Source organism: Doryrhamphus excisus, chromosome 6 (genome assembly GCF_030265055.1).
Source record: "Doryrhamphus excisus isolate RoL2022-K1 chromosome 6, RoL_Dexc_1.0, whole genome shotgun sequence".
NCBI classification, from domain to species: Eukaryota; Metazoa; Chordata; class Actinopteri; order Syngnathiformes; family Syngnathidae; genus Doryrhamphus; species Doryrhamphus excisus.
Window position 1 is genome coordinate 19,354,777 of NC_080471.1, and position 14,916 is coordinate 19,369,692.

Genomic DNA, 14,916 nt, shown 5'->3' on the forward strand with positions numbered 1-14,916 from the left:
TACTTTACACATAGTAGTCATCTACGCTGTACTGGTACTGATATTGTACATCCCACAGCATCAGTGGTGTTCAAATATTCAGGTGTTGTTTGCTGAAATTAAAATATTTCTGCAATGTTGGCCATTGCAGTAAACCTTGCAAGTATGGTGTCACGTAAGTGCCATTATTTCCAGCCTGTGTGGTCTAGTTTTAATGAACTGCAGTAAAATATAGATACAATAATCACAACACTTTCAGATTGTTCTTCAAAATATAGTTTTGTTTTCGCAGTAACTAAACCTTATAAAGTACACACAAAATGGGGATGACAATTTGTATACGCATGTTTTCCATGCAAAGTATAGTACCTATAAAAATATGACCTGGCCGTTGTAGTTGGCGTACACACTTATTGGAGTTAGTATGTCATTAAATGCAACATTTACAATATTTACCATTCACGGCCTCTATTTTTGTGGCTAGTGTCATGGCCGAGTGCATAAACTTTGTCTTTCATTTTCCATAAATGATGGGCTTTTCTTTTGTTGTGCTCTAAAGTAATACACAACGTTAGTTCCTAGTAAGATAATTAGAATATACCAAATATTTTGATGGTGCCATGTTACATTAAATCAGTGTGTTTCACAGCAACAACATACTCCATAATCCATAATGCAGAATACCAGCCCACCCCAAAAGTGTCCCCAAAGTGTCAAAGTTAATGTTCAAGACTGATATGAAAGCCTCAGTTCCACTCACGGACGCGCATCCACCTGCTAGTCCACCTGGCGATATACGTAGTCCTCGGGTCCGAAACCTCACGGCAAAGTCCAATCCGCTCAAGTCCGAGTGAAGGAAATGGTAAATCCTATCATCTGGCCGCTTTACAGGTGGGACCCACAGAACTACATTACGTAGAAAACTCACGAGCCGTACGTTTTTGTCGCCGCGAGTCCGCCATCTTGTGTAGCACTACCTTGTTCGTTTGCGACTTTTGACGTTTTTTACTGATGGTTTCTGAAATTCCGGACGCGATAAGCATTAAAATACCATACTGTGCGGCTGTAAACTACGTATATATATGACTATACACTGCATATACTGAGCTGCCAAGTTGTGCTACACAAGATGGCGGCGGCGGCGACACCGTGTTGTGTCCGGTTGTGACTTTTCTACGTCTTTCTATTTCTGTGGTTGGACCTCGTGGCTCGAACACGTCACAGGTGGACGTGTGACGTCACTACCGCAATAGCCCTTTGCTGATGGCGGCGATGATGATAACAATGGTGACGTATATACGGTATGTATATAAAACCTGTAAATGTTCCCCTGTACATAGACCATGACAGCGGTTTTCTTACAGCTGAGTCGCTTACAGACCCCACTAACTCTGCTTTTTGACTTGTGTGGCCATTAGAGAATAACTTAGGAAAAATTGAGAATATATTAGATTAAGATTTCCACCTAAATTCTGCTTCTTACAATGAAGCCATTGTGAACCAAGCCAAATTTAATCAAGAGTTTTTGTCTGTATGCGTATTTTGTGTTTCTGGCATATGCAGACTTTCTATGCAGTTTCATAAATTAGATGTTTTTTTTCTGAGAATACCAGCTAATTTGAGTATACATTGTAAAAATATATTCAACTCCAATTAACACCACTTCACAATACATTACAACAATGTGTGTTTGGTTTATAAACATCCTCAGCCTATAGATAACACTTGCTGAAATGTGTGACAAGAACACGCTAGGCTAACGACTGAACAAGAAGAGAGATACGGGAAACCCCAGGGGCCTTCATGTCACCGTGTTTTAGCAATCCCAACAACACGTTGTGGTTGCCATGCCGACATGGTTTGTGCCTACATGCCAGTGATGTCTGTCTTGGGTGTGATTGCAGGAATTTATAAGTAAACATGATCGTCCAGATTTGTGTTTGAAATGCTGACCAAGTAAGCAGTGTTGTTGACTAGGTTTGTATGTATGTATGGGAGGAAAAAACACATAAACAACACACCAGATGTACCACATCTGTGGTAATGGTAATGGTTTAATTTCATTTGAACATGCATCAGATTACAATTGAATGCATCACATAATCAGTTCACAGTTCCACATGTCCAAAAGGAGTAGGAAGAAGCAAAGCTTATTAAATCCTACCCCTCCATCTGGTACCTTTACAATCAGTAACTGTTACATTTGTTCACTTCCTGCTTTCCATAATACAGTTTTAGTTTTTTTTTCTTTTTAATAATGCTGAAGTACCGAAGTATGAGGTGATATGACCATACAATGACATAATGGGTACCATAGTAAGTGTCAATATAGTGATCAGATTACAATTGAATGCATCACATAATCAGTTCACAGTTCCACACTGTTACATATGTTCACTTCCTGCTTTCCTAATATAGTTTTAAGTTTTATTTTTGTTTGTTTTTTTGTTTTATTTATTTTATCTGATGTACAGTGTAGAAAAAAATGCCTTGCACCCCTTATAGGTACATGAATTGTCCATGTTTTTGGTAAGTTTAATTTAACAGAGACAAACACAATATCAGAAAAAGGTGAAATAATGGTTAATTAATTTGTATTTTATTGACTGGAATGAGATATGAGATCCTCATGCAAAAAGTGACTTGGTGGCTTATGAAATCCTACCCCTCCATCTGGTACTTTTACAATCACTGTTACATTTGTTCACTTCCTGCTTTCCTAATATATATTTTTTATTATTTTATTTTATTTTTATCACGTACCAAAGTACTCGGTGATATGACCATACAATGACATAATGGGTACCATAGTAAGTGTCAATATAGTGATATATATAGCACATCATGACTGGTTCAAGACTCTTCATCCTTGTATTTAGCAAACATCAACTGCTTGTATTGTTTCTTGAATTGGCTCATTGTTGTGCATTGTTTGAGGGTCTTACTCAATCCATTCCATAGTTTGATTCAGATACCGGCACTAGCGGTGAGGGCCACTGGAAAAATCCCAAACCAGCCAAAAGTCATAAAACCTAAGTTCAAGGGTCATATTCTGTAGCCTGGTTTGGTCTTTAATAATTGCTTTGTTCCATTTGCATAGCAGTTGAAATTTCGAGGGGGCTGCAGAGAAGAAGACACATGCTCATCATGACTGCCAGCAGTTGTGGCTGGATGATAATTCTGCTTATGCAAATGTGTAGGTGTAGGAAAACAGCTTAATTTTAATATACTCCTACGCACTGTTGCTCTGTGCTGTTTATACCCCATTAACAGTATAACAGATCATTAGGTGTAGCGTATCCAACCAGATTGTTTGAAAAATCCTTTTCCTACAATCCCTGCAAGCAAAAAACACGATAAGTAAACAGAAGCAATAATGTTTAATACAAGCATAAATTAAGAAATGTGTACCCTTCTGGATAACTTGTTGTTGTGAAATATTTTGTGCACCTTGTTATCCCATCACAGTCTTGTGTCTCGTTAATCCATAGACGGCCGTTTAATTCACTTGTGTTTTAATTGGTTTAAAGCCATACTCAGCTGCTTGCCAACAGGCTAATGCTTGGGGCACTAGAACAGAAGGGGGGGCCCTGAGAGTTGACTAAAGCCCCTTTTCCAACAAAGTTCTTGAAATTAAAAGATTCCTGTGCACAGGAATCTTAAACCAAATATTTTGGTTGTATCAACAATGTAAATGGTAATTATAATGGTAATGGTAATGGTTTAATTTCATTTGAACATGCATCAGATTACAATTGAATGCACCACATAATCAGTTCACAGTTCCACATGTCCAAAAGGAGTAGGAAGAAGCAAAGCTTATTAAATCCTACCCCTCCATCTGGTACTTTTACAATCAGTAACTGTTACATTTGTTCACTTCCTGCTTTCCTAATATAGTTCAACGATTTTTTTTTTGTTTTAATTTTTTTTTTTTAAATCAAGTAATCTCAACTCATTTTCAAATCAGGTTAACAAATTATTTCAATTAATTTCAATTTAATTGTGAGTTGAATGTACTTGAGCTAATTAGACTAAATCAAAATTGAGTTGAGATTACTTGAGTTCTATTGTTGATACAACAAAATTGTTTTGTTTATTTGACCTAATAAAGAAAGTTCCCAAAACAAAGCAATAAGTCACGTGAACTTGATCTTTTATTGTATTATGTATTATGGAAAGCAGGAAGTGAACAAATGTAACAGTTACTAATTGGAAAAGTACCAGATGGAGGGGTAGGATTTAATAAGCTTTGCTTCTTCCTACTCCTTTTGGACATGTGGAACTGTGAACTGATTATGTGATGCATTCAATTGTAATCTGATGCATGTTCAAATGAAATTAAACCATTACCATTACATGCATTCTTCTGTATGACAAAAAACAACACCATACCTGTCATCATAGTTAAGTAACAAATATTCTAATGTAACTTATATATGCATGCTTGGAATAAATACAACCATCATTTAACCCCACCAAAAGTCCAAAGGTTCTATGATATTAAATTAATGACTCCATTGAAATATTACAACAACCTCCCCAAGTTACAATAAGACATTCGGTTTGAAGTTGTCTTACAGCTGACTTGATACCCGAGGCAAACGTTATACAAGCACAATTTGAATCTAATAAGCCTGCCGAAGCTGTCACCTTATTAGATTTAGCACTCCTGCCTCTGAGCTGTCAATTTGTTTGACTTGTGGCACACAATGAACGCAAGCAGGCCACCTGCCTTGTGGAGACCATGATCATCAATATTAAATGCTCAGTGGAGAAGATACCAAAGCACTAGAGACGTGCAAGTCATGAACCAGTTGTTTCAAACGCCCTGTATAATAAGAACACGTATCACCACAGCAGTTCCAGGTGTTCCAGGCTGTTCTTGGCCTTGAGACAATTTGTTATCTCAAAAAAAATAATCTCATAGAAATAAATGAAGATCATATTCCTATTCAGCAAAGTAATATCTAGAATCAGGTCTAAAGTTTGGAGTAGTTTTTGTTTTTTTCCTCAGTCACCTCAGTCAAAGGTGCTGTCTTGATGATGTAAATAAATAGCACTATTTGCCAGCAAGTGGATGAAAATAGCTTACATCGACATATGAGGTTCTGCACAAGAGATTATGTCATAACTGATATTTTTGGTACACAGAATTATGGTTATGTTGAGTGAGCAGTAGTCAGTGAAGTTTCTATTCTGCCATCACCATCTAGTGGAGTAAAGATGTAAGTACACAATTCCATTAGAGAATGGTATCAGAAATATAGAATAGCCAATACTGTAAATGTATTATTTTTGTATAATGTAATAATATATAATGGTATATATAATGCTGCACAGAGGTCGAGTGGTTTGCACGCAGACCTCACAGCTAGGAGACCATGGTTCAATTCCACTCTAGGCCATCTCTGTGTGGAGTTTGCATGTTCTCCGGGTTCTCCGGGTTCCTCCCACATTCCAAAAACATGCTAGGTTAATTAGCGACTCCAAATTGTCCATAGGTATGAATGTGAGTGTGAATGGTTGTTTGTCTATATGTGCCCTGTGATTGGCTGGCGACCAGTCCAGGGTGTACCCGCCTCTCGCCCGAAGACAGCTGGGATAGGCTCCAGCACCCCCGCGACTCTCGTGAGGATAAGCAGTAGAAAATGAATGAATGATATTTAAAAAGTAGTAAAAGAGTACAAATTAGTAAATAATAATACAATAATACAAATTTTATCAACAAAAACAATATTTTGACATTCCCATTTTATTGCAAATGTGATTTCATACAAAAACTGTCACAGAAGCAAAAAGAGGCTTAAAAACACTAACTGTTATGGTTGACAAAATCTCTCGACTCCGCTAGTGGGAAAAAAAAGAAAAAGCTATTCCTGCAGTCATGAAAGATTTCATTGTACATTTCCTGCAAACTTACAGTATCCCTTCCTTGTCTACACATTGGAATACTCAACATGTACAGTATGATGACTGGAATGGTCTGCGAGTCAGACTATGGATTATAGCGAACGTGCCCAGGTACATGCAGATACTGTTTTTTGCAGTACTAATGCTACATCAGCTGATGACCAAGTACATATAACAACTTCTAAAAGTAAAAACATCTCCTTTTCTATATACGTATATCTAATGAAACAATTTGTCAGTTACTTATATCAATCATGTTGGTTGTTTTTCAGATACTATTTTACTGTGTTGTAATAAAACTATAAATATTTAATTGCCTTCCCATCATTTCTAACTACTAACATTTGATTGAAACGGTTCCTGTTACATCATTTTGGGGTCATCTATTTTAACAGAGAGAGACAACATGAATTAAATAAAGGTTAGAAATGAATTTGTATGTGATTGACTGAAATAAGGCTGCACGGTGGATGTGTGGTTAGCACACAGGCCTCGCAGTTATGAGACCCAAGTTCAATTCCACTCTCTAGCATCTCTGTGTGCAGTTTGCATGTTCTCCCTGTGCATGCGTGGGAGAACCGGTTTCCTCCCACATTCCAAAAACATGCTAGGTTAATCGGCGACTCCAAATTGTCCATAGGTATGAATGTGAGTGTGAATGGTTGTTTGTCTATATGTGCCCTGTGATTGGCTGGCGACCAGTCCAGGGTGTACCCCGCCTCTTGCCAGAAGACAGCTGGGATAGGCTCCAGCACCCCCAACTCTTGTCCCTTCAGCAAACTTGGTAAGACCGAGACCACTGTTAGCGTGATCATTTCAACTATGAATTGAATAAAGGAAGTGAACAAATCTGTGACCAATTAATATAAGCTTCATAGAAAATGGATGGATGGAAGGGACCAAATTCATGACTGATTGCTGTGATATTCAAAGGGGTAGGATTACATACACTACTCCTTTTCAGACGTTGGATTGTGGAACTCCAAAAATGTAAACTTATATGTATGTTTGAAATCAACTAAAGTCTCCAGACTTTAAACCCACTAAAAATGCGAGTAGGTATGTGTGCAACCTTGTGACTACAGGAAATGTCTAACCTCCACCAAGTCACTTTTTACACGAGGATCTCATATCTCGTTCCAATCAATCAAATACAAATTAATTAACCATTATTTCACTTTTTTATGATATTGTGTGTGTCTCAGTTCAATTCAACTTACCAAAAACATGGACAATTCATATACCTTGCAAGGGTGCAAGGGTGCAAGGCATTTTTTTCTACACTGTACATCAGATCATTTTGCATGTAATGTATGCAAAAGTATGAATGTTACTTTATGCACAACGATGAGCCAATTCAAGAAACAATACAAGCAGTTGATGTTTGCTAAATACAAGGATGAAGAGTCTTGAACCAGTCATGATGTGCTATATATATCACTATATTGACACTTACTATGGTACCCATTATGTCATTGGATGGTCATATCACCTCCTACTTCGGCATGTGACAAAAAAATAAAATAAAATTAAAAAAACAAACAAAAAAAATATATTAGAAAAGCAGGAAGTGAACAAATGTAACAGTTACTGATTGTAAAAGTACCAGATGGAGGGGTATGATTTAATAAGCTTTGCTTCTTCCTACTCCTTTTGGACATGTGGAACTGTGAACTGATTATGTGATGCATTCAATTGTAATCTGATGCATGTTCAAATGAAATAAAACCATTACCATTACCATGTCTCTGTGCTACATACTACATACAAAACTAGTGGTACTGCAAAACTTTGTGACTGCCCTGACTTCCTTTTTGACAGCTGGACCACCCACATAGGCGTCAAGTACATACTGTGTACACTAGTTCATCCATTTATGGAGGAAATCATATTTTAGTGACATCTGCAGTTAAAAAGCTGACATTTTCCCCTTAAAGCTGATTGATTATTCTGAGAAATGTAGAAGATGAATTTTTATCCCATGTGGTTTTCCGATTTATTTCATACCCTAGATGCAAAAACTACCAAAATACATCAAAGCTACAGCGCTATTACTTAATAACTGTGTAGTGCTCTAAAGTTAAAAACAAAAATGTGTCAACCCATCAGCTAACGTTTATACGCGGGCTTCACCTCACCTATTCTGGCTTCTTTCTGTACTTTGAGTCGCCTCACTGAGTTCTATTGACCACCCATACATCCTTTACCTGCCCTGTACACAACATTATCAACATTTCATTGTTATCAAATACATCAATAGTTACATACTCATAGCCTCTGTTAACAACTCAACAGCACCCCCTAGCAGGGATTAACATTACAGGCACGTATCTCCTTCCGGTCCTTGCAGTTAGCTGACATTGCACCTTTAGCTCTTTTCTTCTTCAACATGAAACGCTCCTGGATGCCCCCTCCACATGGTTTGGTGCAGTCTGTCCAGCCGGTCCATGCCTGCATCCCACATCCTGTAAGAGAAAAATAATAATAAATCAGAAAATAGCATCTCACCTAACATGTTAGACATGTTATGATCTCATCACCCACCTGCCTGTTCTTCCAAAACTGCATCTCTTCCCTGTTTACCTCTCCTTCTCCTCTTGCCTTCACCTCTGTCATCTTTTGGTTTCGATCGACACTTCCTGATCTTGCATTTCTTCCTCTGGATGGTCTCGGGACAAACGTTGCCTCCAAACTGTGGCTCCAGTTTTATCATGCGAGTTCGGATGGTGTGTCCTTTACCGCAGGACTTGTTGCACTCAGACCATTCCGACCACTCTGAGACCATGCAGTCGATGGCTGGAAGAAAAATGTACATAATGTCGTAGCAACTCATGATTAAAATGTACTCCTGTAACTACCATTACAAAGTACATATTCATAATTCATTCATTTTCTACCGCTTTTCCTCACAAGGGTCAGGGGGGTGCTGGAGCCTATCCCAGCTGTCTTCGGGCAGGAGGCGGGGTACACCCTGGACTGGTTGCCAGCCAATCACAGGGCACATATAGACAAACAACCATTCACACTCACATTCATACCTATGGACAATTAGGAATTTGCCAGTGCGCTAACCACTCGGTCGGCATGCAGCCGCTAACAAAACATCTGAAAAAAATACTCCAATAAAATGAGTTGTAGCCTTAGCAAGTTGTCACTACACCAGTAAAGTAGTTCTTCAAGGTAGCAATGTTATTCAACATTAATAATAATAATAATCATCATGGTGTTTACGCTTTACTGCGCATGCCCCATTGACTATTCTGGTTGATTATAGCGGCGCATGTAGACACGCGATTGGAATATTCCTTTCCATCTATACCATTGTTTTCGGAAAGGTCATTCGGAAAGAGAAAAACTCATGTAAACGTAGCTAATGACAGCATTGTAAGCTAGCTGAAATTAACTCATATTCTCGTGTTATAATGCACAGAAAAGGGAAATAAATATGTGTTCATGTTTCACATAAGGATTATTAATGATGGGCAAAATTCCAAAAAAAGTGCTTTTCCCCTTTAAGAGGCCCAAATCCTATGGCTCCTCCATGTTTGCATGACTCAAAAAATTTGCAACGCTGGGAACCGGTTTTCCAATTCAACTCTGAGTATGAACAATTGTAAAAACTCGTATCGAGAATCACTTACGACATTCAGGCAGCATGCACTTCTCAGTCTGCTCCAACTCTTCATTGCACTGCGCAGGATCCGACTTCAGCATCCTCTGACGAGTCCGCAGGCCACGCCCACACGTGACGCTACACTCACTCCAGTCAGACCATGGTGACAACATGCATGGGATGGTATCTGTAAACACACATAGTGTATTGGAATCAGTTAATAACATTCTCTCCATTATCTTTAATGTCATCATTTCATAGAGAAAATAAATACTTCTTCTACTTACGGCATTCTGGCATCATGCATTTGTCCACTTCTGCCACCTCTGATTTACACATTGATCCATCAATAGGAGGCATTTTAACCATGCGCTCACGTCTTGTCATGCCCATCCCGCAGGAGACGCTGCAGGCATCCCACTCACCCCACTCAGTCACCACGCAGCTGCTGGCTGCTATGTGAAGAAACACACAAAAATCTCATCAGAATAGACAGACTTATTTTGAGGAGTTACACATCGTTCTACATCGCTACACTCATCCAACCATAGCTCTTGCTTTGAGAACTGTGTCAATTGTTGTAATAAAAAAGTGTTCCAATACTGAGATTCGTAATGAATACACAACAATGTCAATAAGCAAAATGATTTAAAAAAAAAAACAACTCACAGCATTCTTCATTGACGACACACTTTTCTGTCTCTTCCGTGTTGAGCTGGCATAGCGAACCATCCTCTGGGTACTGTTTGACGTAACGCTCTCTGGACCTCATTCCCATTCCACAGGAGACACTGCAGGCTGACCAACTTATCCATTCTGACATCATGCATGTCGATGGCTCTGCACATCAGGACAGTAGTAATGATGTCACATTTTACTTTCATTTTGGTAGTATTTACAAGAACGGCAATGGTCACTCAGTTGGGACTTATTGATAGATGATAGTGTTGTTGTTCATTTGAATTCAGTTCTTTCACATTGGACATGTGAATTGCACATGTTGTTTAAATACAAATAAAGCAGAGGGAATTGACCAAATTGCAAACAACATTGTTTTTTTACACTGCTGTTGTGTGCTTGGGAAAGACTTCACCCATATTGCCCTCAGGGTTGCCCACACATTGATGCTTGACTGACCGAGGTGCTGACCTATGAACCGGATTTGGTCCCTTGGATACAATGACTGCCTACTTACTGAGAGTGGGTTAAATGCAGAGACTAGAAACTGTGACTGGGTATTTGGTGTCACTGCTACAGGGTACACAAGATAGTTAATCTCAATAAGAAATACCTGCTTTTAGCAATGATCCACTTTGTTGAGATCCAAAGCCTTATTAATGTGAGAAAGAGATAATAACTGTGTCTGTTTTTCTTGTCATACAGTTTAAATTGTATTGACTTAGAAAATTCATTCATTCATTTTCTACCACTTATCCTCACAAGGGTCGCGGGGGTGCTGGAGCCTATCCCAGCTGTCTTCAGACAGTTTATTGAACAAATATCATAGTTTAATTAAGTAAAGGTTTATCCACAAGTAAACAAACTATTTTGTTTTTTGTTCAAAAGGTCTCTTGGATCGGCTGATCAGCGATACAGCAAATCATTCATTCATTTTCTACTGCTTATCCTCACGAGAGTCGTGGGCGTGCTGGAGCCTATCCCAGCTGTCTTCGGGCGAAAGGCGGGGTACACCCTGGACTGGTCGCCAGCCAATCACAGGGCACATATAGACAAACAACCATTCACACTCACATTCATACCTATGGACAATTTGGAGTCGCCAATTAACCTAGCATGTTTTTGGAATGTGGGAGGAAACCGGAGTACCCGGAGAAAACCCACGCATGCACGGGGAGAACATGCAAACTCCACACAGACATGCCCGAGGGTGAAATCGAACTCGCGTCTCCCAGCTGTGAGGCCCGCGTGCTAACCACTCATCCCTAGTCACTATATAATGAAAGAAAAATTGGAAGTAAAAAGTTCAATCCACAGTAAAAGTCAGTCCTAGACTACATAAGTGGACATTTGTCATTGAACAACACCACTGTAATAGTTATGCTTGTTAAAGAAGCCTGTTTATAAATAGCTAATCCGAATGCTTCTCTGAGGTAGATAAGTCACCACCAAAATTCGCAATTATAGACAACTATACAATTCTCTTCATGAACCATCTACTGTGTTGACACAGTATCTGCACCACCCCAATTAAATTTCTGGATAAAACAATCTGTCAGGTTGTAAAAAAAAATAATTAAGACATTTTGTTTCATTTCTTTGCATAGGTTTAAGCCAAAATAAATCATCAAGAGTCACAGACTGTCCGCTTGCAAGATAAATAACCAAGCTCTATTCTGCATATCAATTAAAAACTTTTTAATGAAGAACCAAAACACAATGCAGCTCTGACAGGAGTGAAACAGAAGAAGGTGATGCTTGTTTGAATAATGATGTGCTAAAATTAACTATACAGTAGATCATCATTTCACCAAATGACAGTTGCAATGGAAATGCTGAAAGTAGAGAGGAAGGTGGGGGGGGGGGGGTAGTTTTAGTTATTTAATACTACTTTTATATTTGACTCCTTTGGAGTTTTTTTATGTTAATAAAGGTTGCTCACTTAGAGGATACCCCCCCCCCCCCAAAAAAAAAAAAAAAAAACAATAGATAAAATCACTTTTGTTGAATTTTTCCTGGCTACTTTTTAGTCCCATTGATGATTATTATATTTTTTTTAATTAAAGGGATCTGTTGTGCAAATTATTCAGCCCTTTAAATTGAGTTGTGGACTCCTATAGAGCAGCTAAACACAATAACCAGCACAGAAAGCTTTCTAGTTCTTCCAGAATCTGCACCTATTCATCTGTATTTGTTTGGATTTTGTGGTTCAGTTGCAGGCGGTACGGCAGGCTAGTGGTTAGCGCGCAGACCTCACAGCTAGGAGACCAGGGTTCAATTCCACCCTCGGCCATCTCTGTGTGGAGTTTGCATGTTCTCCCCGTGCATGCGTGGGTTTTCTCCGGGTACTCCGGTTTCCTCCCACATTCCAAAAACATGCTAGGTTAATTAGCGACTCCAAATTGTCCATAGGTATGAATGTGAGTGTGAATGGTTGTTTGTCTCTATGTGCCCTGTGATTGGCTGGCGACCAGTCCAGGGTGCACCCCGCCTCTCGCCCGAAGACAGCTGGGATAGGCTCCAGCACCCCCGCGACCCTCGTGAGGAAAAAGCGGTAGAAAATGAATGAATGAGTTGCATCACCTCTTTTTTTTCTCTCATGCAAAAAAACGTAAAATGACATATATATGTATTATATGTGAACGACACATAGCTATGCATTGGGTATTGAAAGAGTTCAATTCTGTCTATACATAAATGCTGCAACTTTATACAAGTGGGTTGGTCAGGTTTAGGAAGAGTTACCTCACCTTAAAGGCCATTTACACAAGCCGGTTATTGAATGGAAACAGATAAACGTGTCGAGAGCAACATCATTTCGACGTGTGCTAGTACTCACCCTGCATACTGCATCCAGGTCCCATACAGGACTGAAAATCTTGAGTGTGGGGGCACGGAACGCTGAGGTCCAGCTGCGCCTTAAGCATCCTTTGCCTCATCCGTCTGCCTTTATCACAAGAGGCGCTGCTGCAAGCTGACCAGGGAGACCAGCCAGAATAAATACACGTCTCGGGGGTGTCATCTAGGATGGAAAAAATGTCAATGTTGATTTGATGGATGTCACAGAGAGACATTTCCACAGTTTCATATGGACATGGCTTGTTTTCATTTGAAATGCAGCACTCCAAACTATATCTTGTCGTCAATGGTTTTATACTGAGATGTGTTTTTTTCTTTGTCACGTTCTTTGTCAACTTCAATTTAATGGTAATGGTTTTATTTCATTTGAACATGCATCAGATTACAATTGAATGTATCACAATCAGTTCACAGTTCCACATGTCCAAAAGGAGTAGGAAGAAGCAAAGCTTATTAAATCCTACCCCTCCATCTGGTAATTTTACAATCTGTAACTGTTACATTTGTTCACTTCCTGCTTTTCTATTATGACAACAAAAAAATCTTAAGCCATAATAGGAAAGCAGGAAGTGAACAAATGTAACTTACTATGGTACGTTATTGGTTATGTCATTGGATGGTCATATCACCTCTTACTTCGGTACGTGACAAAAAATAAAAAATAAAAAAAAAACTTAACTATGTTAGGAAAGCAGGAAGTGAACAAATGTAACAGTTACTGGTTGTAAAAGTACCAGATGGAGGGGTAGGATTTAATAAGCTTTGCTTCTTCCTACTCCTTTTGGACATGTGGAACTGTGAACTGATTGTGATGGATCTTGTGATTTAAATTTAAATTTAAATTTAAATTTTAATTTTAATTTTAATTTTAATTTTAATTTTAATTTTAATTTTAATTTTGTCAATGACATAATGTGTACCATAGTAAGTGTCAATATAGTGATATATATAGCACATCATGACTGGTTCAAGACTCTTCATCCTTGTATTTAGCAAACATCAACTGCTTGTATTGTTTCTCGTATTCGCTCAAAATATACCAGGATATACAGGTGCATTAAATTTTTATTGCAGCCGTAAAGTTTTATGATGAATACAGTAACAGTCCTCATTATAATTTAAGGGGGATGCATAGTTGCTACTATAGAAACAACTCATATTTTTCTCTCAGAGCTTCCCTCAAGCTTCTGATGTCAGCTACTTTTTTGCCTGTACTGTTGTTTATATGTGTGCCTACAGTCCTTGACTCCGGTCTACCGCTGTGCTCTGAGGTTTGTCACTGTCTGCGGCTGCCTTCACCCACCACTGAGAACTGTATACTAAAGCTGGCGTACTCTCCTCGACATATTTAAAGGTATCTTTTATTATTATTGTTTGTCTGTTTTGTTCATTATGTATGCTGTTGTCGTTATTGTCCAGCTTACCCTTCTGAAAGAGGTCTTAATGGGTATTTTATCTGGTTAATTGATTCATTCATTTTCTACCGCTTTTCCTCACAAGGGTCGCGGGGGGTGATGCAGCCTATCCCAGCTGTCTTCGGGCGAGAGGCGGGGTACACCCTGGACTGGTCGCCAGCCAATCACAGGGCACATATAGACAAACAACCATTCACACTCACATTCATACCTATGGACAATTTGGAGTAGCCAATTAACCTAGCATGTTTTTGGAATGTGGGAGGAAACCGGAGTACCCGGAGAAAACCCACGCATGCACGGGGAGAACATGCAAACTCCACACAGAGATGGCTGAGGGCGCTAACCACTCGGCCACCGTGCAGCCTTATCTAGTTACATAAATGTTAAATAAATAAAAAATCAATAAGCTTCACAGTTAAAGCAGTAAGTGTAAAAATGTAAAAAAAAAAGAGTTTC

At 38.9% G+C, this 14,916-nt stretch overlaps 1 protein-coding gene and 1 long non-coding RNA gene across 4 annotated transcripts in view; one reads left to right on the forward strand and one right to left on the reverse strand.

Annotated features, from left to right (window-relative positions):
- Positions 1–1,232: 1,232 nt before the first annotated feature.
- LOC131130737 (uncharacterized) lies at positions 1,233–14,913 on the forward strand. Its single transcript, XR_009130076.1, has 3 exons — positions 1,233–1,280; positions 14,282–14,396; positions 14,543–14,913. It is a non-coding gene; the product is annotated as an uncharacterized LOC131130737 (long non-coding RNA).
- The window catches only part of spon1b (spondin 1b), a 57,926-nt gene continuing 48,715 nt past the window's right edge, over positions 5,706–14,916 (reverse strand). For 2 of the 3 annotated variants that reach the window (XM_058074609.1, XM_058074611.1), the window contains exons 11-16: positions 13,023–13,205; positions 10,175–10,345; positions 9,793–9,960; positions 9,534–9,692; positions 8,437–8,688; positions 5,707–8,357 (exon numbers count right to left, since the gene is read on the reverse strand). In XM_058074609.1, the coding sequence (XP_057930592.1) occupies positions 8,194–8,357; positions 8,437–8,688; positions 9,534–9,692; positions 9,793–9,960; positions 10,175–10,345; positions 13,023–13,205 (1,097 nt within the window). In that variant the 3' untranslated portion in view covers positions 5,707–8,193. Of the gene's footprint in view, positions 8,358–8,436; positions 8,689–9,533; positions 9,693–9,792; positions 9,961–10,174; positions 10,346–13,022; positions 13,206–14,916 lie in introns of all 3 variants that reach the window. The other variant, XM_058074610.1, reaches the window with a different exon arrangement.